The sequence below is a fragment of the Vigna angularis genome, chromosome 6 (assembly GCF_016808095.1).
Source record: "Vigna angularis cultivar LongXiaoDou No.4 chromosome 6, ASM1680809v1, whole genome shotgun sequence".
NCBI lineage: Eukaryota > Viridiplantae > Streptophyta > Magnoliopsida > Fabales > Fabaceae > Vigna > Vigna angularis.
In genome coordinates, this window is record NC_068975.1 from 37,994,165 (window position 1) to 38,020,908 (window position 26,744).

Below are 26,744 nucleotides of genomic sequence, written 5' to 3' on the forward strand. Positions count from 1 at the left end.
ACAATGCATTCATGACAAAAAGTGAAAACGTTGATGACAAACCGTGAAGATGAAATATTTGACTCTTCAAAAGAATGTCTCATTTATTCATCAACACACATAGAAACATACTCCTTAACAAGAAACGACGTTGGACAAAACATAAAGAACTAAAATTTAGAAAGTATAATTGAGGTACTCAAACACACGGTGACGACAACAGATAACGACCTCATTCAATAGATGTCATCATTGCTGACATCGACGGTAGACTGCGGTGCCCTTAACAATATAGATTGATTGTGATATCGCCGACAGCGGTGATAGACGCCGCCGCCACAAGTATCAACGAGTGCAGTGGCAGAGGCGACAAAAGAAAATCTCAAAATAACCTTAGACCTTGTATACCATGTTGAATATAGTAAAATCATACTCTTATGTTAAATATAATAGAAAAAATATACACACATGATACTCTATTTATAATAAAAGAAATATGTACTAAACAAAAAATACAAACAAAGAATAATAACGAACCAAAGATAAAAGACAAAAATAAAATAAAATTAATATCTCTAACAAAATTTGATGAAAAATTCATAATCCATGATAAAAAGGACGAACTCGCATTAATTTTTATAAAAATCAGAATCAAATTACATCAATTTTTCAAAAATTAAAATCAAATTACATCAATTTTTATAAATTGTGAGTAAATTAAGATTAAAAAAAATTGAAGAACCATTTTTAAGAAATTAAATACCAAATGAGCAATAAAATCTTAACTTTACAATGATTGGAAATGTAGGAAATTAAATCAGTTTTAAAATATTGGAATATTTTTTCCATGAACAACTTTTTTTTATCAATTGAGTTTAATTTGAGAGCATTTTTTAATCATTATTTTTAGAATTTATCAATTCGGATATTCTTTTTTTAAAATTTATTGAAATGGATAAGTTGTTTTGGATGTCCACTTCACTACGGATAAGTTTTATTTATTTTGTATGTAGAGGTATCTATAAATGTGATTACTTCCATAGATAATATTCTTTTTGTTTTGTTTTTTCTTTACGTTTTTATATTAAATGGGTTTTAAGATTTAAATGTAAGAATTAAAATTTATAATGATAAAGTGTTTTTATATTTTAAAATAACATGTAAGATGACTAAATTACCCTATTGAATTGAAAGTCATTACATACTACTTAAAGACTAAAAATATTCATATCAGATAAGCACCTTAATGGAATATAGGAATTGGATGTAAAGAAAAAAAAAAGTGAATAATATTACCGCGTAAGTATAAATCGTAACAAAATTATTTCGGTGCTCACCGTAGCAAATTGGTCACCCAAAGACAATTTCCTAAATTTTTTTCTAAAAGTACTACATAGATTATTATGAAAATAATTGTACAAAATATAACATAAACTATTGAAATAAAAAATTTAACAAAACAAAATGTGTGTAAAAAGTAACATTTTAATTAATCAAATCACAACAACTTAAGTTCATTCAAAATTCAAGAAACAACAACTATATCAATTTGGAAAGGTACATATTAAATATCTTTTATGAGATATTAATATTCAATTCAATATCTAACACTTAGATTTAAAAAATAAATTTAAAAAATCATAAAGTTAAATTTATTGTCTATGCATATCATAAAATACAATAATTTTTCTTTTTACTTTTCCGTCATTTTATGTGACATATGTAAGACCCATAAAAAAATATTTATCTTAATAGTAATAAATTTCTTTGTGAATGGAAAATATAATAAGTTTATAAAATGTGGAAAGATTAATAAGAAATTTTGGTAGCTTAATTTGTAAGACTCATGAAAAATATTTATAATAGTAAATTTTAGCATTTTATTAGTAATAATAATTTTAATGGATAGAAAAATGTAAATTTTGGATATAAAATTATAGTAATTTTAGAAGGAGAGGTTCAAATTTTTGGTAACTTATTTAGTAAATTTTTTAAATTGAATAGTAAAAAGTGAATAGTAAATAGTAAAAAGTGAATAGTAAATAGTAAAAAGTGAATAGTAAAAATAAATTTTCAGCATGAGGATTTCTTAGCATGGAAGAAAGTAGTAGGTAGAAACTAGGATCAGATTTGGTGAGTAAATGGTTAAAATATTATTTTTTAAATAATATTAAAATAATAAATAATATTAAAATATTATTGAATAGTAAATTTTTTTACCTATAAATAGCCATGGGAGGGAAGGGTATTTTGCACCAAGAAAAGAGGAATCAAGTGAGAGCTTGACAAATAGAGAAGAAAGAGCTAGGGAGAAATTTTTAGTTGCAAGAAGAGTAGAGGTTCTGAAGGGTTTCGGGGAAATAAATTCAGATCAAGAGGAATCTGGAATAGAGGTAGGGGAGCTAACTTTTCTAAGCTTTTATATTATGATTTAGTACTGTTTTATTTCTATTCATGTCTTGAAATTATGTATGAATATTGTTAATGCTTACTGTATGTTTATCTATATTGATATTCGGTGTAAATATTATATGCTGTTGTTTTGAATCTGTTAATAAGAAATTTGTTAAAAACTAGTTGAGGAACACTTTGGCTAAGGAAAGACTTGGTACTTAAGTTGTCCATTGTGACGCACCTCTCTTTCCTGGAAGTTTACTCGACAAGTTTTTAACTTAAATCTTGTGTACAGATTATGTACTGTTAAATTATCATGTAATATATCTTGTTTGAATATATTCAGTTTGTATGATTTATGAAATGATTGAAGTTTATTTGATTTGAATTTATGCATCTAAACATGTATGAGTATTACGGGGAAATGTCGTAAGGGTATAATATGAGTCGAGGAATGTGAGTATGGTATGAGTCTCGCGGAGAGATTCTGTAATGTCATGGTATGTGTATGAGGATTATGGGTAGATTTCGTAATGGTATAATATGAGTTAAGGAATATGAGCATGGTATGAGTTTAGTGGAGAGATTCTGTAATGTCATGGTATGTGCGTATATGTTGATGTTGAGGGTCATGAAGTTGGAGGTTATCCTGATACTCTAATAATCATTCAGTCTCAAGTATAGAATGATGAATTATGTGGTGAGAGGAGCAGGAGGTCCTGGTCTATGTGCTGGTTTAGGACATAGTGAGGGGACTAACCTTGTGAATGGTATGGAGGGCGGAATGTCTTGGTCTATGTGCCGGTTTAGGACATAGTGAGGGGACTAACCTTATGAATGGTATGGAGGGTAGAATGTCCTGGTCTATGTGCCGGTTTTGGACATAGTGAGGGGACTAAGAATGACATCACAAGTGAAAAACCTTCCGTTGTATCGCTCATCAACATATCGTTGGGATAAGTGCCTATTGAATATCGTGGGGATAAGTGCCTATTGGGTATTGTGGAACGAGTGTTTATTTGGGTATTGTGGGATGAGTGTCTATTGGGTATTGTGGGATGAGTGTCTATTAGGTATTGTGATGTTTATTAGGTATTATGGGACGAGTGTCTAATAGGAATTGTGGTATGATGGTATGAGGGTGTCTGACATAATTTATATGATGTTTGTAACGAAGTAATTATGCATGATTTGTTGCATGTTAGCTCACCCTACTTGTTTGTGTTTGTGTATGTGCGATGATCGTATAATTCGTTATACGGGAGTAGATGAAGGAATGTCGTTTGATCCAGTGACGATGTTTGACGTTGCCGCTTAGTCGTTTTAGGAGTTCTATTTGTCATTAGTACGTTAAAATACTCTGCTACGTTTAAGTTTAAAATTCTGTAGCTAATTTGAGGATGACTGTAATCTTTAATACTCTTAACTGCTTTCACATATTATGCATGATGACGTCCTTTCTATATATGCATGACGTATATTTTTGAGACGTTACAACATAGACATTTAATGAAATAAAGTGATATTTATTACATCATATGTATTAATAATTAATATTATAATCAAACAATAATTTACGTATTTTTTCAAATATTTAATCACAAGTTCAAATAAGTTTATTTTTTCAATAATAATTTTTATATAACAAAATTCGCTTAAATAAACTTCAAAATCAGTAAAACATACAACCTAATATTTATTTTATATTTATAATAAATATTCAGATAAAATCAATTAAAGAATTAAACAAAGAAAAAAATAGCTTAAGAAAAAATATATTCACTTAAACGAAAATTAGACAAAAATTAAGTTGAGTTAACCAACATATAATCACATTCTTCCAATTCAACTTAATCATATTATATTATAACATATAATTCAACATTCAAATTATATTATAAACTCGTACACCACTTATTGTTTACTATTTCTAGAAGATATGTGTATTAAATAGACTTAAAGATCATATACCTGTCATCTCCCACCCTTGTATCACGACTATAACTATATTAAGTTACTTTTTTTTTCACGTAGCATATATAACAGATAACTGTATTTGCAATTTTGATCGATCACCAAAATTTAACATGTAGAACCTCTTCTAACTCTAACTCTCACAACTAGATATCTTCCTCTATATAAGTAGAACGCATCAAGTCAGAATAATCACTTTACAAAATCAACGTCTGAATACATCCTAATATATGATAATGTAGTATTTCCTATGTGGAGATCTTCTGCATTATCCCAAACCATACAACAAAACATACATAAATCTTTGAGTCCATTTACATTAAATATAGTTCATGCAATATAGTCAATTTTTTAATTCCTCATTTATTTATTTTAAACATTTTAGATAAATTTTATATGAAATATTTCTCTCTTATTGAGTGACGCAAGCACTAAAATAAATTTTTTCAAAATTTGCTTAGCGAAGAAGACCACTAGGATACATTTTCAAAATCTCATCAAACGGATCTTATCTTGCTCAATGATATAACACGTCATTGTCTCTTTTACTTTCATAAACTCTTTCTCGCTTAGCAAAACAATCACTCGCCCAACAAGGGAAACTTTTCTACTTCTCTAAGTTAAAGATTTATATTCTTGCCAAGTGAGTGGAACACTCGCCTAATAAGTCTGCATAATTTAAACATGCATAAACCCATCAGATTACCGACTTAGTCTGTTCAACCTTTTAGGCACGAGTTTTAACTTAAAACCAAATTAATCAAAGTACAAAAATGACATTTAACAAGTTAAGTTATGATAAAAAAAAATCTTAAAGTGATATGAATTTGAAGACAAATTCTCTTCAAGAAGGAATGTATGATAAAAGACTATCTCTTGAGCATATATGAGAAGAACTTGAAAAACAATATTTACATTTAAAATATTCATGACAAGATCAAAGATCAAAACCCGTCTTCTTGAATTTTATAATGTTCTATGAAAAAGTGAACTTAAAGAACATGGAAATCATGAAGGCAATTTAAGAATATTGTTGGAAATTAAATAAATTGTAATTTTATTTTAATTTTACAAAATGTTAAATTCATTGGATGAGCAAGTATTTGTTTGTTGGGCGAGCGAGCCTTGTTAGGTGGAAGTCTATGTGTAATTTTATGTTATTTTTATGTGTTTTGGACTTCTAGGTTTTCTTAAAAATTATGTGTATATATATAGAGGTGCCAAAATTGATGTAAACATTTTTTAGTCATATTATATCATTTACATTTTTGGAGAGAATACTTTTGATTCTTGGATTAAAACTCCGATTCTTATCAAATATTATCTTTGTGATAAATCTTCACTTGATTTATTAATCTACTAGATTGTGGTGTTTCCATCCCTTTCTTATTTTGTATTATTTTTTGGTTTATTTTTGTTGTATTTCTTGAAAAGCTATCATACTCTTTCCTGAATCGTATCAAGTTATTATAAAGGATCCATCAAGTATATCATACAAATTTAACATAAATCAATGAAAACACAAACTCACTTATCAACATCACATGTTTACCAATTTGACTCAAAAACCCATCTAAACATGATGACAAACTTAATGTTGAGTATACCTAAAAACAAAATGAACAATTATTCACAAATACTCTACACAAGACACACATCCTCAAGTAGCTTTAACTACATATTAAAAACCCACATTAATTATATGAATACACTTTTATGACCACAAAAAGTTTATAATTTTATTATTGTTATTTAATAATTTTAATTATATTATTATTATTATTACTATTATTTTTTATTATTTATATTTATAATTTTTTTTAAAATTTATTATTAACTTTTTATTTTTTTATTTTTTATTAATAATTTCTTACATTTTATCTCGTGTATTATACTATAGTATTTTATTAATTATATCTATTTTATTATAAAAATATAATAAAAATAAATTATATAAAAATACAGTATATAAATATAATAAAATATTTGTATATAATTGATCGTATTTCTTTGTGAAGCTTTACAAAGTCTTCGCAAATCCGTTGTTAGAAATAAAAAAGTGAAAAGGAGCATACAGAGTCAAAGGAGTAGGTAGGTAGGGTGAAGTAAAATGCAGAGTTGAAAGTAATGATTTCGTGGTGTGGGAGCGTAGGGCACACTTTAGGCACAGTGTTCCCATTTGCCGGCGGCATGCTTCATGTGTATTTGGCTAAATCTTCAAAAGGACTTTCAAAAAGTGATTCTCTTCATCATCATCCTCCTCCACTTCGATCATCTCCCTACGTTCAAAACTGTAGGCCACTCAAAATACCTACATACACTTATTAGTGAAGTGTTTAATTTGAATTTTTTTTTTCTGATATGATTTTAATATGATTCAAACATAATATTATATATAGATCTGGATCTTGTATTTTTAAGACTACAAGTATCAAAGTATGGGTGGCCGAATCAGAATCCATGGTACATAGCTCAATAGACAATTCAGCAGCAACACAAACTTCTGCTGTTATATGCTCTGCATGAGATGAATGAAGCTTTTAGAAAGATGTGAAAAGTTGGTGTGGTATGCAATCAGAGAGAAGCATTGGAAGTACGAAAGATGATGGAAGTGCCTGTGTGTGAGGAAAGGGCGGGGAGTGGGGACATGCATGCATGTGCGCGCTTGAATACCAAACGAAAGACTGAGATTAGTTAAATGAAAAAGAAATTCAATGATACAGATGAAGACTCGCGCTGCTTTTGCTTCCTCTATTTCACTGCTGAAGTAGAAATATCCAACAAGGGTAAGAGTACATGATAGGAATATACAAGAACCCAGAAAATGTATCTTACATTAAAACTCATAAATACATGGTTTCATGTCACCGTCTAACTCTTTAACGTGGGAACAAACAACAGGCATGATGATCAGGTACTGTGGTAGCAAATGCTCCTTTCAATTAAATGCAATACACCATCCATCTGCTTACAAATTGACAAAACAGAAATCGCAACCAAGAAACACCTATAGTCAGTTATCATATTCTTTTCCATTCCAAACCCAAGCAGAGGGCAAATTAGCAACTACATAGATCCAATCAGAAAAGTGCAAGCTTGAGTTTAACATCAGAGCCGAGCGATTACTCTCTAGATCACCCTTATCTTTCATTTTGGTTACAATGCTCTTTCTCCAATATTAATTATGTCACCCACAACCCACTTTCAGGCATGTTAATTTCAAATTCTACTCCTGGCTTCCTTACTTGAATCAAGTAGGAAAATTCGAATTGATAGGCATTTAAATACAACAAATCTATTATCAGAAGGATTTATGTGAAAAATACTACCCGTTTAAATCGAAAAAGATTAACAATGTCCCAATTTTGCGAGGTCAATAACATCAGAATCGTTGAACTCATCCGAGATAGAACTTCGTCCAAATTTGTACCAAGTCTTCCAAGAAAAAAATTCTTGGGGATGTCGGCGTCAGCTGAAAGATGAACAGCCGGGTAGGACGTAACTTTAACTACGTAACTTAGAGTATACTTTAACACTTGCGCTGAAGGCAGCAATTCACATAATTGACAATATAATCAAGAACAGGTAATGTCACAGCTAAGTTATGCTGAGAAATGCAACACCATACTGTACAACGATATTTTAGACGTAAATCACTATCCACACACTTATAACTCCCTCAAGACCCTTATATATCCTTAGTAACACACCATCAATGGTATTTAAGTGTCTGAGCTCTACAAGAAGAAACTTAATTGTCAACAAAGACCGAAGACTTCCATGGAGTGTTGCTTCGAAGTAGTGAGCAAAGATGGTCCAAAAACTTCCAATGATCATTTCATGCGCCCAATTGTATTTGGCGGACTTCTAATCGACAGGAACTAAGGACACAGGTACACATTACCTCGAATAGGGGTTTGTACTTATAGGAACTAAGGAAACATATACACAATACCCTGGATTTATATTTACACTAAATCCACTCAGATTAATTGTGTATAAACCCAGACTATGGTCATCCAGGTGAACTTGCCAAGGTTGGCAAATCTATCCATATTTCTTCAAACAAACAACTCGTAACTGGACACCAGGCCATTGTTCTCATCTCGATTTTACCAGGAGCCATCTTCAATGAAGTAATGTCTGAATATTTTTAGCCAAATCAAATGCATCACGGTACTCTCCTCTCTTGTATTGTAAAAGAATTTTTTTAACCACACACTCATTTACTTGTAAGAATCTGTCAACTAAAAAGAGACAGAATCCAGCAGCTACCAAATGGATGCTCCAAATCTGTATGTCAGCAAGCTTACCACTGCAAGGGAAAATCATCAACCTTGACAATGTAAATAAAAGTAAAAAGTAGAAAATCTTCAACTAACATCAACATTTGAACAAAACGAAAAAAATTTCTTCATCTAATCAGCACTTGAAAACAAAACGAATATTACATGTTGGGGTTAGGAAACAACATATTCCAATCATTACAATATTTACAACTTCCAGGGATGGTCCCAAAGCGAAGGACCCACTACAAAAAAAAGAAATGAATATACCAAATCTTATGAAGCTACATCATGAAACCACATTAAAGAAAGTCAAGCCAGAAATATATACCCACCCATATTTATATGAAACGAACAAAAAACCAAAATTTACAAAAAAGACATTAATGTGAATAACTAAAATTATCATACCCCTGTTCCTGAAGACTCTTTGCTATGCGAAGGTACAGGGAAGATCATTGTGCACAGCCTTATGCCATGCATATATAAAGAGGCTTTTTTGAATTCAACCCCTGACCAAGTGGTGACCCAGACACAACTTAATCTTTGTGCCAAGGCTTACTACTCTCAATGTAAATAACTACATATTGAAGAGAAAATTGTTTGTGATAGTAAACATCACAGGAAAGCAATGATGAGTAGCTCTACAATAATATCAGCTCAAATAATATTCTATAATGCCAGACCAAGAGAAATTTCAAAAACCCAAAAAATACGAACTAGGTGACTCTTAAGATTGGCTAATCAACAAGCATATGCTCTATGCAACAACAGCCTTGATAAAGGGAATTTGTCTCACCAATAAAAATACTCTAGGTACCAGAACTTGCTTTTTGAACCCAAACTTGTTTCTGCAATTTAGAAAAGAAATCTTAATCAACTACGGAACCAGAAAAGAGTATGATTTGTATCCCCATGGAGAAATCAAATTTAGGTACCTCGTTGGAACCATAAGTAGTGGTACCAGATCTTCTAGGATGCTTCCCGTCACTTGAAACTGAATAGCTATCAACATCCTTTACCCCATGTGTTGGTCCACGGCGACCAAAATGCTTATTGAAGCCTTAATAGGAGCAATAAGTAAATTCTTAAATAAAAACCACCCTGAATGAAGCATAAAAATATCTTGAGATTTTGTTTTTCAAAGCCAGAAACCAACCATTTTCTGATGAATGACTGGTACGGACACCTCCAAGAGATTTTACCTCCCCACTTCTTGCATTTGGCATGTCATGTTTCAAATCTGCGCTTCTTCCTGATTCATATAAGTGAAAAATTCAACTTCTTAAGATGTAAGCAATTTGGCCACAAGTTATATTATGTGCATCATAGAACCCCTAATAACTAGAGTCTTTGAAAGAAGGAAAAGAGTGACATCGCACAGGTTAGAAATCAGAGGAACAGGAGTCTCTAGGTGGGGGTGGGGATATAACTAACTGCTGAGATGGAAGGCATGGGTACTGGGAGGTAAGAGTAGGATGTGGGTGTAAACAGGTATCAAGGGAAGTGAACGGCTGGAATTAGTTGGAAAATTGGGAGAGACAAGGCCTCTAGAAGTGCGAAGAGATTTCACCCCTTCTGTTTCTGCATTTCTATATTTTCCATTGTTATTATGATATCTAGGTCCTGATATCTTACACCGGCCTGACCCCATTTCAGTTCAACCAAAGGCAGTGTTCATTATCCATAAGGGTGTATTTGGGTTAAAGAGTAAATTTGAGAAGGTGGAAAAAGGAAATGAAGGAAAAAAGAGTGAAAAGTGTTGTTTGGATTGAGAGAAAATGAGTAGATTTTAGTGAAAAGTTTGGAATAGGTGTGATTGATGTGACTAATTTTTTTTTAATAATATTATATTTATTACTTATTTTATTATAATAAATAAAAACTTAAATCAATGAAGAGAAAGATAATTGTTTTATTAATAGTTATTATTTATTATTTTAATATTATTTTAAAATTATTACTATAATTACTATAATAAGAAAATATTTTTTAAAATTATAATTATTAAAAATTTCTTTTCAATTTATATTTTTTTCTTCAAGATTGATGACTTTCTGCGCAATTCTTGGCATGTTGCTAAGAAAACATTTCTTTTTAAACAGTAAAAGTTTTATGTTTTTTCTATCAAATCCATATTAATTTTTGTGCCATTTCGAGGCTTCCTTCCTAACTTTCTCCGACTACATACAGTGCATCACTATGACAACCGAATGTATATTTAGCTGAAATGCTTTTTAATTTCCCCCCTTTTTACAACATAAAGGATAATTAGCAATTGCCAAAAACAAAATCATAGCTTTAGAATAAAACATGTACCTACCTTCAAAAGGATCTACTTGTGAGGAAGCAGCAGATGAGACAGACTCATCAGCACCATTGGAACTTGTCCAAACACCACGATCTGGTCTATCTTTATGTCTAGTATGTCTCTCCTGCCTCTCGCTAGATACATGTGAATCATGCACACCAATCTTATTCTCTGATATACCATTCATGCCCTTCAGAATTGGTTGCACATGTACGGGCCGAGGGGATTGTTTTTCTTTTTCTAGATTAGATGTTTGGATTTGATGCTCTGCCCTGGAAGATTGGCTTTGACGCAACTCCTTTTTTGAAAGTATACTTCTGATAATCCTTCCACTACCTTCATGCCTCTGATTCTGCTTTAAAACTGTTGCACCAACAATTTCTTTGGCCGAAGATGTTACATTGTGATGCTGTGACATGCTATCTAAATCGGATACCTGCACAATAAAAACAAACAAAAGGAAATAGACTCTTAGCAGAATAGTAGTTATAAGCATGATCCACCAATGACACTGGCAATGAACTAAAATACAATCCACATCCAAATTATAGCGAACTAGTGATTCATCATGCAACAATAAGACAGTATATTACATAAACAAATCCTGGAAATCAACCACATTAGCAAGTAGTATCATTATTCGTATTAAATCTGTTGCATAATTATACTTTCACTTCTTTCATAATGCTTCTCTAAAGCACACTGATCTTCACATTTATTATGAGGATCGTAATGTCATATTGAAAACCAATAGCATATTATTAGATCTTGATCTGTCTGATTGCCCCTCCACTCACCAATAGGATGATTTAAGTATTAATCTCATCAGAAAATTTGCATATCGATTAAGAATAAAATTAATCGAAAGTGCAACTCAACCTCATTAAAGCAAAACTTTCACAAAATCAATTGATGGACAAGATGGCAGCACCAACAAGTCAACAACATTGAAAACACCAGAATAAATAAACAAAATATTCAAGAAAAAGGGACATAAGAGGAGTGAGATAAGAAAGTGATAAATTATCAATCTAATAAAGACAATTAACAACTATACAATCGGCTTAAGTCAGTGCTGTGCATTATTGGTACATGTCATCCATCAGAAATAGAGCAACTTCTCACAACCAAGTAAATAGTAAACTAAACTATGAGATTCTATATAAATCTTTAACACAACATGTGCTACATAGATTGCGAATAAAATTGAATTGTGAAGATATAAATCATAAGCTTACAGCAATTATTTCTCTTTCTTTCCCTTTAAGAAGCAGTACTTTTTTTTTTCCAGCATCATTATTTCCAGAAACTCCTGATAAAATGGACAAAAGTGTAAAGAAAATAAAGTAAATCAAAAGTGTATATTTAAATGTTTGCCTCCACCTCATAAAATAAAGAGAATAAAAAAAATAACACATGAAGTTTTGAACAAAACATCAACCCTACCATTCTCATCAAGGGTTTGTTTTCCATCTGAAGGGGCCATGTTTGAAGCTTTACTTGAAATATGCTGATCACCTTGGCTAGGAACCAAAGTATAAATTGATCTGTCTTTTATAGTAGCATTTTTCCCTGGGTGCCTGGCAACGTACTGACCATCATGAAAGCAAGAGTTAGGAATGTTAAAACACACGACTAAGAGCAAAATGTTCTATTCCAACTAGATAAGTATCAAATACTATGCTGTTTTGAAAAGTATATAACCATTATTATTATTATTATTATTATTATTATTATTATTATTATTATTATTATTATTATTATTATTATTATTATTATACTTGAGATTAAAAACTGATAAAAATATATTCTTGAGGGCTTGACAGATCCCTCTCATTCTCTTCTATATATATTGAAAAAGCAAGAGTACATGGAACACCAAGAGTCTGCACTAGACCTCTAGGTACAGAACTAGGTACTACTCATTATTGGTCTAACAGACTAGCCTTAATGATGATATGTAACAGTAATTATTCTAACAATTATGTTGCACCTTTTCTTTCTCTCTTCTAAAAATTAAAATAATAGGAGCAAAACATAAAAGCAAGGATAAATTGAATATTATTATTGTTTTGAAGAAAAAAAATATTGCTTTGAAGAAGGGAGAATCAATATTATGAAAACCAAACTGATTATTACACTAGTACAATCTCCAATGGTGGTTCTTAGATGTGCTCTTAAGCCAAGAACTTCTTATTTTTTTCTTAAATTGGAGAAGGCTAAGTTGGATGCCAAGTAGAGAGACCTTGCTCTTCTACAAAAACTCATAAAAACTTGTTCTTAATTACATAATTAACCACATAAGACGAATCCAAAATTCAAGCTAGGTTCTTCTATTGGAGCAAAAAGTAGCTGAAGTTCTTAATCTTATATGGCAGTGAGGCAGCCAGAAAAAGTGTATTAAGAACCCAAAACGAGTTCTATTGTTAGAGATGCTCTAAGGGTACCAGTTCAAGGTTTAATGGTCCAATTGTAGTATAATATTTAATATTTAAATAATATTTTTTAAATTTTAGTGTAACTTTTAACAATGTTATACCAACATACTATGTCCAGAAAATATGCATCGGTATTGTTAGCATCATCATAATAATAATAACATAAAGACATGGTTTTATTAGCTGGCCTAAAAAATTACGAGGGATTTTATATATCTGCATTTGGCTGGATTCTAATAGTCATCCATCCACAATTCCAATACATTTTCAAACCAACAGTACTGACACTGATTAAACAAACGACAGTAAGGAATGAAGTAAACAGTGTGGTTTCTATAATTGCTTCACAGTTATTAAGTAAAAGAAAACTGTTGCATATGCCGTTCTGTCTCAGTAGGCTGTCCCATGTACACATAACCCAAGTCTAAAACCTTCCATTCATTCTTCGATGGATATTTGTGGATTTAAGGTCATCTCTCTTAATTTTACCCTTAATCTGTGTTGATGTATGAACATCTTACTGACATTGAAAGGTATTTACAAGACTAACAAGCTTGTGTTGTGAGGCATGCACTCAGCAGAAGTAAAGCCCATTTTGGATTGATTATATTCCACAACAGTACTGGGCCTAGGGAAGGATATGGCAACGGAGTGAAAGTAAAGCACCACACCAGGTACTCTAATAACTGTAAATTACTGGTGTTCTAAAACAGGAAATGAACATCCTTCAAGTTAAGTATTGCTAAACTGGCCAACTCTGCTGAACCACTGGTTCAAGACAGGTCTTACTAGTTAAAGACCGCTTTGTTTATAAAGTGGTTTTGAGGTTATTCCTAACAGGATACCAAGCCGGTTCCATTTTAATAATCATGCAGATACTTAACTATATTTAACTTTCCTCTTCAAAAAGTGCACAATACCATAGTAGCAGAAACCCTCTTCTTTCCGGAACCTCGTCTTGATGTGCCAGAACTAGGACTCCCATTTGATGAAGTGCCTCTTCGACTCACTTTGCCATTGGATAACGACCTCTGCACACATATCATGCACATTAGATAAGCAAGATACCAGTAAAGTGCTAATAGATAAAACAGAATAAGGATATTTACAAGGGACTTGCTCTCATCATCACACATGCGTGAGTTGACAAATACATGTTCCCAAAAAAGCTAATATAATGACAAGGGACAAACAAATAAGCTTTGAGATTTCAAAAGTTGTTCACAAAGAAAAATACCCGAGGTCCCTTGGCAGCTCTTTTCTGGCGCACAAAATCCATCAGTGGTGTACTTATAGGAATATCTTTTGCAGCACCTGGTAAAGCACGTAAACCCAGTAAGTAACAAATGGGGGAAAATAGTATTTTGTGCCCATTATATGTCTGCATGGTTTTAAGTCCTAAAACTTTCAAACTTAAAATTTACTGTGAAGCCGTGTATGCATGGTTTTAAGTCTCAACTTTCAAACATAAAATTTACTTTGTATCCATTTTGCGTATATTTAGGTCTCAAAACTTTCAAACTTAAAATTTACAGGGTATCTTCTGCATTAGTTGACTAACCAGATCGTTCTGCTTCTCTCTTCTCCAATTGTATCTCAGCGCTGGGAAGATTCTCAACAGGCTTGGAAAGTAGTTCAAGAAACTCCAGATACTCAGAATCTAGATGTTCATCATGGAAAGGCTTACATTTATCAAAAGGAAAAGACTATAATCTATTGATTGAGATGCATATAATTCCTATTGAGATACTCCAGATACGTTCATATAATTCCTATTGAGATAAACATATCCACTACAATTTACTTAAACCATTATCCAAGTGATACCTTTATATATGGTCCCATCACGACCATCCTTTTTAGACCACTGTCTTGGAACGCGTTGGGAAGGAGCATATTCAACAATAACTTTGAACTGAGATCCTAGGAAGCAACAAAGGTGAAACAGAGAACCACATTCAGTATCTATTATCCAATTCTCATTGTTTCATGCAGAAAATATGTAAAATGCATAAAATATAATTGTGAAAGTCTTGATATTCCAAAGGCTAAAACCATATATTTCTTGCCATGAAAAACCTAAATGGAAACAAGACTATTTCCTGATGTATCGAATACTGAACTACAGGGCAACAAAAACCAAACCGTGGCATTGGCCAAATTCGATAATTGATTGCAAGAACGACAAAGATAACAGCTTCAGCAAGATCTTAAGCATGCCTAGTAAACCACTTCACATGATTTCATTGATTACCCTTTTCATTCACAAAGACGTGTCCATTAAAGAACTCCGCAAACAGTACAACGTCATCTGGCCTCTTGAAGTCAATGTAGGCTCTAGAATATGATATATGCTTCTGGCTGAAAAATCCATTCAAAAGAATCATAAGATAAAGTCAAAAAGGATTTTCTTGACATATTATTGAACAGAATATCTAAATTGTAAACATCGACGCCCAAATCGCATTACAGATGTTCAGTTATAATCATAATAATAACTACCAGTTAAATGATATTCCCCGTAGAAAAGACAGAGTTAATACATAGTTTATGCTATTATAACAATTATATAGAATCCGGTAGGCAAAACCATACGTACCCTAGCCTAGCCTATCCAAGCCTAGGCACGGTCAATTGACTACTGTAATAAAAAGCAGCACGCAATGAAATATATATGAAGAAAAAACGAAGCCGAATGCGAATGGAGGGATAGAAATTAATGTCACCTGATTTTGCCAGGACGGAAAGAAAACCAGTTGTAGCGGTCAGCGAAGGCGGCATCAATTTGGGCCAAAAGCGCGGCCTCAGAAAGAGAGGGCGGCAAGTGACGCAGCACCACCTTCGTCCGATCCAACGCACCCTTCATGCCAAAACCCTATCCTCACCGCACACTCTTACAGTTACAGTTACCACTTGTCTATCAAATAATCAATCAATCAACCAATCAAGGAGTGCGCGAACGACAATCTCGATAGGATTACATCTTCACCACTGTTTCAGATTGAGAGGATCAACTCAGCGAAAACGTATGCCCTAATTCCAAAGAAAACCCCCAAATTGCCATGCACTAAGAAAACAAGACAGAAGAAGGGTTTGCGTGCGTTTGGAAGGGTGTCAAATTAATTTAAAAGCATATACGGTTGCGTTTTGCGTTTTGCGTTTTGCGTTTTACGTTTTCTACTTCTGACTTTGGGTGCCCTCTTGGAAGTTTAAAAGAATTATGCCTCCTGCATTTTCGAATAATATCATTTTAATATTAAATTAAAACATAGATGTTTTTCATAAAATTATTTCAGTTGCTACAATCTAATTATATGCTCCTTTCATACGTTTTTATTGGATAATAAATTATTTATAATTATAATATTCTCTAATATAAACTTAAAACTATATTATATTACTCGTACTCAAGATTTCCACATGCTTTATTCCAGAAGAAGATAGCGTCTTTATAAATACATTTTTACGTCAACAAAAGAAATATATATGGTTAATATATGATCAGTGTTTTATTAATTGTTTAAAGTCGTAATTTAATGTTGTTTTAGATCATTATATTGAGAGAGTGTGTATATAATCGTAAACGAAATCACGACACAAGTAAGGTACAATGTCATATTTTTTAAAATATTAAAATAAATTCATTAGCCATGAAAATTAATTCATTAAGAAAAATCATACTGTATATATCGTCTTTGGATTGAATATTTCATAACTTGTTGTATTTAGATTTAATTGTGTGTATTTATTTGATTTGATTGGTAGTTGTTTGGAGGAAATCGTGTTTTAATTGTAAGTCTTTTCAATTATGAGATGATTATGCTTTTTAATGTCATGATATAATTATTTAAAAAATCGTGTTTTAAAATTAATCATGTTTTTAAGACATACAAATTCAATTATTTCAAGAATAAAAATTTAAAATATAAATAGAATATTTATAAATAAGTTTTATTATTTTAAAATCACTCTTATTTTTTAAAACACATTTTTCAATATTTTTTTCTCTTTTTTAGATTTTTCAATCATTTGTTTATTTGTTTAAATGTTAAAGCTATGGTGACTTGTAAGACGAACTTTTCATTTATGTTTAATCAATTTTTCTAATACACTAAATTAGTTAGTTTCTTTTATGTATTTTGATCGTCTTTGTTCAAATGTAATTTGAGTCTTATATAAGAGTTTTTATTCATTAGCGTTTCAAATTATGTGTCCTAATTGTGTTTGTGTTGCTCCACGCTATGATAAAATGCACAAAATTTGTGAATGTTTTTGCATTGAGTGATATCGAGATAAAGCAGAGTACCATCATTAATTGCAAATCTGAAGCATTTTTGCTTGAGGAAGTTAGGCACCATAAAGTGTCGTTGAACATACATTTTTACAAGAAAAATGGTGTTCAACGTTGTCGTTAAGCATCGCCTTTTGCAAAAGGTTTATCGTTGAGCGTCATATTGTATGTTAGAATTTTTTTTTGCTTTGGCTTGTTTTAGATATATTTACTGTGGATTTTATGCATGTTTATTTGTAAGGAATTTACACGGAGGGAATCCTGCCGAATGTGTTTTATCATGTTTGTGTAGCCATCCTAAAATCGTACTAATAATTTATACTTATGTAAAGGAGAATGTTTAGGTAGTGAGAATCACAAAAAGGTTTTGTGATAAGGATGACCCCAAAGTTCTCATGACCATGATAGAGACTAACATTGCATTTGTTAGCTCGATAGAATAGCTTAGTAGAGTAGTATTTTGTCACAAAGTGCATGATTTTAATAGTCTAACTCAAGACACGTATTTGGATAAATCGTGTCTAATAATAGTCTTTAAATGTCATATGCTTGCTTTTGTGAATGAATGATATGTGATGATGAATCTTTGTCTATTTTATGACTATTATTTATGTATATTAGCTTATCCATTTAATATTGTGTGTTGTACTATATGAAGTATATCGATCGGAATTGATTGTCATTAAACAGGTACTGATAGGTCAGATTGTCGGCATTAATGATTAATTATTGGGTTTGATTACCTAAAATATATTGCACTAATGGTTAATCAATGGACGTGACTGTCCCAAGCCTTATAAGTAGACAACTGATGTCCAGGTACAATCATCATTTTCTATCCTAGTAAAATATAGACCTCTTTATGAAACATATATGATTGTCTTCTGCAGGTCAACAACCCATTAAAGTGGATCGCGTTCGAAGATGATTGAAGATCAAAAGAGAGCAGAGCAAGGAAGGACGACCGACCCTCGGACCAATTCAACCGAAACATTTTGGAGCCCACCGTGGGGCCGAGCGGCATCCCCATGAAGCCACCAAGAACCAAACGCGCGCTCGGTCTCGACATCACTACTTCGGATCAACACTAGTTTTTGCAACAAGAGTAAAAAATTTCGTAGTAATTCCTAAAGACATGTCTTTTGTTTTGAGAACTTTCAAGATCGTTCAACCCTACATCCAACCTTTACAGGTTATAGTTTTCATTATAATTTCCAAATTATAATATATTTGTTTAACTCGTATTTTTGTTGTGAGTAAAAATATCCTGCACACAGGAAGTTACAGAGTTGTGTTCAAACCTATCAGATTCTACCAACTCTTAATTTTAAATTATAAAATATTATGCACATGATGGTTTATAAATGTGTTCACCAACTCTTAATTTTAAATTGTAAAATATTATGCATAGGATGGTTCAGAGTTGCTTTCAACCTTGTCAGGTTCTACCAACTCTTAATTTTATATTATAAAATATTATGCACAGATGGTTCAGAGTTGCGTTCAACCTTGTTAGGTTTTACCGATTCTTAATTTTAAATTATAAAATATTATGCACAGGATGGTTCAGAGTTGCGTTCAACCTTGTCAGGTTCTAACGACTCTTAATTTTAAATTATAAAATATTATGTGTATGAAGGTTCAGACCTCAACTTGGTCAGGTTATAATGGCCGCTCGGGGGAATTCAAAAAAATGATTTCAGAAATCCCCACTCAACGCAGAAAGTCAGAAAAATGACTCATGCCTCAAGCCGCTCGGGGGAATTCAGAAAAATGGCTTCAGAAATCCCCAACGCAGGAAGTCAGAAAAATGACTTATGCCTCAAGCCGCTCGGGGAAAAGTCAGAAAAATTGTTTAAGAAATCCCCGCTCAACGCAGGAAGTCAGAAAAATGACTCTTGCCTCCGCTCGGGAGAGTCAGAAAAATGACTTCAGAAATCCCCGCTCAAAGTAGGAAGTCAGAAAAATGACTCTTGCCTCAAGCCGTTCGGGGGGAAGTCAGAAAAATGGCTTCAGAAATCACCGCTCAACGTAGGAAGTCAGAAAAATGACTCTTGCCTCAAGCCGCTCGGGGGAAGTCATAAAAATGGCTTCAGAAATCCCCGCTCAACGCAGGAAGTTTGAAAAAAAACTCTTATCAGTCAACTATTCAACAGGTTCGGCTTTGTCAGGTTCCAATGCCTTTTCATTATAAAAATAAATATTGAAGCGTTTACTTTATTTAAAAGCATATTTTTTGGAGTGAAAATCTATTGCAGAGAAAAAAGTTTCAAAGAGAACTCTTAGCATTTTCCGTTCAATCTAAGGAACAGATCCAAAGAGAACTCCTAAAATTCGTCGCTCGGTACATAGAGCAATGAAGACTCAAAGCATCGAAGATAGACTCTCTAAATACAATGTGAGCGACCTCTTTTAAAGCTCATAATAATCCCTACACACCTCTTTTAATAAAGAGCTTGCTCGGACTTGATGAGGCTTATTTATTATATGAAGTATATCTCGGAGATGATTGAAGATCAAAAGAGAGCAGAACAAGAAAGACGACTGACCCTTAGACCAATTCAACCGAAACATGTGTGATTATGTTTTTGTTACACTCTATTTATTTGCAATTATCACCTTAATATTATGAGCCGAAAATAACAAATCTAGTATGAAATGTGGATGATGCAACAACTTATATCAGGTCAATGATTAAATGTAATTTTAACTTTTGAAAAACTCAAATTTATATCCGTATAATTATATCATTGAATATACATGAGATTATAATATAATAATTATATGTTAATCTACTCAATAATTATCATATTTATAATATATTTATTTAATAATTTTAGATTATTAAATAAAATGTTAAACACATCAACAACAAAATTGTTAATGTTGAGTATCTTTTATTATTCAACATATTTATAATGAAAATAGTATAAGTTATTCGTGTACAGAATCTTATATTTCTTAATTTTTTATACACACATTAACAACATTGTCATTTTATAAAGAAATGATCACTTACTAGATTAATAAAAAAATTAAATAAGAAAACTAATTAGAAAAATATAACAAAATTTGAATACTCAATAAATAAGAAAGAAAATAATAAACTATCATTTTCTTACACCAAAAGTCAAATGTTTAATATTTAATTAATGAATATTTAGTCATTAATATAATACTTAATGCCGTCAGTGTAATATTAAATAAAAACAATTTTCTTTACAGAGTATTAAATATTACATTTATTGAATATAATGTAGTCATTAAAATTAATAATTAAATATAGATTTATTAAATGCTTGACCTACATGCATAACAGCACATACCCGAAAAGTAATTATTTCAAGTATTAAATATAAACTGTTATCAATGATTTTATATTTAAGAAAAATTATATATTTATTAAATTAGTAATTAGAATATAAAATTCGTATAATTATTTAAAAATGAATATATGCATATTCAGACGTACATGTCAAAAGGATACTGAAAAAAATATTTATTAGTTTTAGTATTTACATATAATATATAAAACATATAAACAGTTAGTTTAAAGAAATACTTTAAAATAGAAAAATAAAATTCATGTTAGGACATATAATAAAATATATATAGTGTTTGGTTCCGTTCCGTTCCGTCTCATATTTGCTTCTTCTCCGTCTCTCTCTGGCTTTGGAGGTTTGATATAGGGATTTGGTGTGTGGCTGTGGGGTTTGCGAGACACTCACTCGGTCACTCGCTCACTCGGTCACTCACTCTGTTTTTCGTTCATTCGGTGAGTCTCTGTGTGTTGTGTTAATCTGTGTGCGTGTTTGCAGAGTGGATTAACTAGGTTTGGTTTGGTTCGGTTGCAGAGAGTGAGTGATGGGAGAGAGGATCCATGGCGGTGGGAATGGGAATGGATGCTATTTCCATTTTCCTCCTCCGCCGTCCCCTGTTCGTTCCTCTTCCTCCTCTATTCCTCCAGATCGCGAAAGGTACTTCCTTTTCCATTCTTCACTTCTTCCTCCACCCAACTCAACCGAACTCAACTCCCTCCTCCTAATCTAATCATTCCCAGATATTTCGCCGAACTACTCGCTGAGAGGCAAAAACTTGTGCCTTTTGTACAAATTCTTCCCCAATGTACCAAGCTCTTGACTCAAGGTACGCGCCATTCCTATTCCCATTCCAATGCATCATTCCCACTCCTTTTGAGTTTTCATCAACTCTTTCTCTTCTAATACCGTATTTATGCATACATACCTTTTCTTTGATTTATGTATACGTTTACTCCTACTCCTTCATTCCTACTGTGTTGTTTTGCCTAACAGAAATCAGACGCATGTCGGGCTTTTCTCAAAGTTTTATCGATCATGAAAGACTCGAGCCAGATAGTCCATTCAGGCCCCTGGGTCAACATCCAAATACTAGACCAATGGAGTTGGAGGGATGGCCTGCTTTGCCAATAGAGGTCACTCAAACCTCTATCTGTTTTATATATATATATATATATATATATATATATATATATATATATATATATATATATATATATATATATATATATATATATATATATTTCAACCATGATGATTTGCATTGTGTCTATCGTCCATATAGTGAGTCATTTTGTGTCTAATGCGTCTTATGACGACTTTTTTGGGACTTGTTAACCTTGTATTTCCTAATTGTCTCATTGCATTTTAAAGGGTTGTTTTACACATAGAGGCAGGTATACGAAATATTATCTTTCCTGCATTGGAATGCACTAATTTTGACTTGATTTTTGAAAATATTTCATTTCCGAAACTGGCCAGTTTAATGGAAGTTTGGGGCATTACATATACTCTAGATTTAACCCGTCTTGGAGGCAAATGTTGTTATATACATTAACATGTTTTGGACCAGTCCGTATGCTTGCCCATCAGCTCTTCAACCCTACTAGGGTGAATTCTTGATTGCTTTTTATCGCCAGATTCTGGCTTACTGGAATTTTAAAATGATGAATGCTTTTAGCATTTACATTTTGAAAAATGAAAATGCTCATAGGTGGGCAATTTATGTAAATATCTCTTTTGAACTGAGAAAACTTGGTAGCAAGGAGTTTGGGTTGTTATAACAGCTTCTGGTTATAAAGAGAGATCTAAATACCAAATTCTTCTTGCAGGACAAAGCAAATCTCCAAAGGATGTCATCCTTTCAAGCGCCACCAATGGGTTGGCCTGGGACACAAGGAGTTCCATCTACTCCTATTGTGAAGAGAGTTATCAGGCTTGATGTTCCTGTAGACAAATATCCAAATGTAAGTCAAAACCTCGTTATCTCACTCCAGTTTATATCAGTTTTGTTTTTCAAATGTAATAGCTTTTAGACTCAAATCTCAGCAGTATAATTTTGTTGGCCGAATTCTGGGACCTCGAGGAAACTCATTGAAAAGAGTGGAAGCCATGACTGAATGTAGGGTTTACATCAGAGGCTGTGGCTCAGTAAAGGATTCTATTAAGGTAAAGTTGGTATGTGTAAGTAAACTTTCTATTTTCCCCACTGGTATGCATAAACTGATGCGGTGAACGTTAAACATTACTTTTCACAACATTTCGCAAGTCTCAACTGGCTCTTATCCAACTCTAGTGTAGCTAGCTTCGCCTTGGTACTTTGTAATTGACTTTCTTTCCCGAACTTATACAATTTTAAAAAATATTTTTTGGATTTCTCATTACTCATACTATAGTAAGTATGATCGTCACATTTGTATGACGTTTTTCTATTTGCCCATATTTCTTTGTAGGAAGAAAAGCTTAAAGATAAGCCCGGATATGAGCACCTTAAAGAGCCATTGCATGTGTTGGTGGAGGCAGAGTTTCCAGAGGATATAATTAATTCTCGGCTGGATCATGCAGTGGCAATACTAGAAAATCTTTTGAAGCCTGTGGTATAGTTATGTTATTGTAGTTATTGCACTAATTGGGCCTTCTTTTTCTTGGTATCTTGCTAATCTTTTTTAACCCGCCAGGATGAATCCCTTGATCACTATAAGAAGCAACAGTTGAGGGAGTTGGCTATGCTTAATGGTACTTTGAGAGAGGAAAGTCCAAGCATGAGCCCAAGCATGAGCCCAAGCATGTCACCTTTCAATAGTACTGGAATGAAACGAGCCAAGACAGGAAGATGACCCACCCGGAAATTTAACGGTGGATCATACATTTTTCTAAAGTCAAGTTATTAGCATCTGATAACTCACCAGAAACACCCTTGTGCTGAGTCTCCTCAAGAAGCTTGCTGGGACTGGGATGATAGCTGGTTTACGCCAGATTTAATTTGACGTCCATTCTTTGGCGTATTAACCGCAACAACTTTTGAATGTCGTTTTGCTTAGTTATAGTATTAACTAATTTGCAGCTGCTACTTAGTAGCGTACACTTAGTTCAATACCTTTTAATTTTTTAGTCATTTTGCATTTATCAAATTATTAAATTACATACATGCATATAAGAGTGTTTGCAAGCATCTCTCTCTATATGCATGGTATTGACTGAAACTAAATAAACAAATGGAGTGTCTTTCATTATTGTGACATGATATTTGTCATTGCTGTTCAAGGATGGTCTATTAAGTTATTATTGAGTTTGCTAACGGAATTTTGTATAGTTTCATGAACTGAAATGTGAACTCAGAAGTCATGGTATTGAAGTGGTTCGACCGTGCAATTATTACTCTCAGCTTGTGCTTAGTGAAGCTGCATCTGGTGTTAAGATTTTGATTTTATGAAGAAAAGCTGCATTTGTCAATTGAACTATTGTTATAACTGTAATAGTTTGTACTTTATTATGCATGTTGAGCATAAAACATCATTTCGTCTTTTTTAATTAACTAATTTGCAGGTGCATTTTAGTAGTCACTTCAAGAAGAATAAAGTACTACTACTACGAATGACAGTTGCGATATGTACTTTGAGAACGATACTGTAATTTGATATTTTTAATATTTGTGGCGTCAGCGTTATTGATGCAGCTCATTGCGCAGAAAGAAGAATCAAGAGATACTCTACCCCATGAACGAGCCTTTTTTTTTTCATTAAACTAAATAATGACACAGTAAGATAACAGCTTTATTCATCCGTTTAAGAGATTTCTTCCAACTTTTGGAATTATAAGAATTCTCCGGGAGAAATATATAATAATAGTGCAAAACTGAACCCAACTATGTTAGACGTAGCTTTACATTTGTTCAAGGTTGTGAACACTGTCCTATGCCAAAGTTGTGAACGCCGTCCTTTGTACAACCATACATGCAATGTATACACAAGGATTATCAATTGAGATGATTGTTTGTAAGAAAATGACAAATTATAACGTACAACCATATATTCATATAATTTGGGATTGAGTTTCACAGTCATTTAATTTTTAAGTTATCGTATAATCATTTCTAGTTCTTATGGTCTAATGTACACCCCAATGTATAATTTAAAGACGGAATGCACGCGTTTTAATACGCACAATGAGAGAGTACTTTTAATCTGGATCATAGATATGAACACATACAAATTAATATTATATCCTCTCACCTCTCATGCTAAACCTTCCTTTCAATTCTTATACTATATTTCTCAAGCTCGCACAAACGCATATACACACAGAAACATATGGCATGTAAGTGTGCTAAGCTCTCAATTTTGTTATAAATACTTCACTCCTCGCCAGTGTCAAAATTCCTCCAGAACTATAATTTTTTTTAATATAAAAAAAATGTCAAACGTGCCATGATTTATTTCAATTGAAAGACAGAAAAAAAAAAGGTCTTGGCTGTCGTATGGATGATGCATTGAAGATCTTTTTCATAAATAACGCTAAAAACACGTTATGCAACACAATTCCTCTTCATCCTTCCTGCCCAGGCGATTTTAAAAAACAAATGTCACCCATTCATGGACAACCATATATTACCAATAACATGTCAAGACTACAATATCATACATATCAACAAATTTCAGGTGTATCATACTCAAGACGACACCAGTCCAATCTCTGTGCAAATTAGCATTCTCCTCATCTACTATGTAGATAAATAAATATCTATTACAAAAAATCATGGAATAGCATTACAAACAATGAACTACGGTTCTTCACTCCAAGAAAGTTTTAATCCACACGTCCACCACCATCATATCCGTCTTCGGCAAGAAGCGACATTTTTTTGAAGGCAAGGCAAATGCTAACGAGTTATAAGGACACTTGTTAAGGATCGAAAAATTAAAGTACTGTATTATATTAATTGTTGTGCATTTCACCATATATATTTTGCTACTTTTTATTGTTAACAAGTGTCCTTGCACTTGTTAGCATAACTCATTTCAAAACAAATAAACTCGCATAAGCCTGCAATCAGAAGTTTTGAAAGTATTATGACATAATTACCATATACGCGAGCTTAAAAGAAGATCACCCCCTTCAAACTCAAAATATTTAGGTGGCAATGCACGAGATCCACCTAGTAGGGTGTGTGGAGAGGATAGATGTACGCAACATCACCACTACAAGTAGATAGATGGGTTATTTTCATGATTTGAACCTAAGAAGCACAAATAAAAAACCTCGCGATTGAGCTAAGATTCCCATAAAACCCTATAATAGTTAATAATCCAACAAATAAATGAAGACATCGTAACAGGATTACTTCTAAACAAGCAATTATATGTCACTTCTAGTTCTTACATTAAAAAAGGAGGAAAAAACCCTTTTGGTCCCTTGTGTTCTTTATTCAATTTGATTCCTTGTTTTCCTTTTATCAAATGAATTCTTACGTTTACAAGCTTTAATGTTTGCCAAAATGTCACTTTCCATCAAATGTCCTTACTAATGTGCACACATGCCTGTTAACTCCTGAATTACAATGATTGTATGACTTGGGTGTTGTAAAGATGTTAAGATTGGCCCTTATGTTGGCCCTTATGAGTTGGGTTTAGAGCTTGATAGTTGTGTTAAGTTGGAACAGTAACAAGATGAGCTTAGAAGGAAGAATAACAGTATTCACTGTGGTAGGAGAACAACACTCAGGTAAGTGCAGTTCAGGAGATGGGAAGGTGATGA

General features: G+C 32.5%; 2 protein-coding genes across 7 annotated transcripts; one reads left to right on the plus strand and one right to left on the minus strand.

The window, feature by feature from the left end:
- Nucleotides 1–7,883: 7,883 nt before the first annotated feature.
- Nucleotides 7,884–16,494, minus strand: LOC108342097 (regulator of nonsense transcripts UPF3). Of its 2 annotated transcripts, none has more exons than XM_052878973.1 (13): nt 16,109–16,494; nt 15,637–15,743; nt 15,210–15,305; nt 14,944–15,042; nt 14,620–14,696; nt 14,303–14,413; nt 12,391–12,535; nt 12,183–12,256; nt 10,957–11,380; nt 9,793–9,888; nt 9,572–9,696; nt 9,433–9,484; nt 7,884–8,640 (listed from the first exon to the last, which is right to left on the minus strand). In XM_052878973.1, the coding sequence occupies exons 1-12, from the start codon at nt 16,246–16,248 to the stop codon at nt 9,446–9,448; spliced, it is 1,533 nt and encodes a 510-aa protein (XP_052734933.1). In that variant the 5' UTR covers nt 16,249–16,494; the 3' UTR covers nt 7,884–8,640; nt 9,433–9,445. The 2 variants fall into 2 exon arrangements, with proteins under 2 accessions (XP_052734933.1, XP_052734932.1); XM_052878972.1 differs by having other exon boundaries at nt 7,884–8,662.
- Nucleotides 16,495–21,292: 4,798 nt separating this feature from the next.
- LOC108341098 (KH domain-containing protein At1g09660/At1g09670) lies at nt 21,293–24,312 on the plus strand. Of its 5 annotated transcripts, none has more exons than XM_017578727.2 (8): nt 21,293–21,448; nt 21,528–21,650; nt 21,734–21,819; nt 21,987–22,126; nt 22,823–22,957; nt 23,040–23,168; nt 23,444–23,587; nt 23,669–24,312. In XM_017578727.2, exons 2-8 carry the CDS (start codon nt 21,538–21,540, stop codon nt 23,825–23,827), a joined length of 906 nt encoding a protein of 301 aa, XP_017434216.1. In that variant the 5' UTR covers nt 21,293–21,448; nt 21,528–21,537; the 3' UTR covers nt 23,828–24,312. The 5 variants fall into 5 exon arrangements, with proteins under 5 accessions (XP_017434216.1, XP_052734934.1, XP_017434217.1 ...); XM_052878974.1 differs by having other exon boundaries at nt 23,043–23,168; XM_017578728.2 differs by having other exon boundaries at nt 21,294–21,448; nt 23,040–23,159.
- Nucleotides 24,313–26,744: the final 2,432 nt, after the last annotated feature.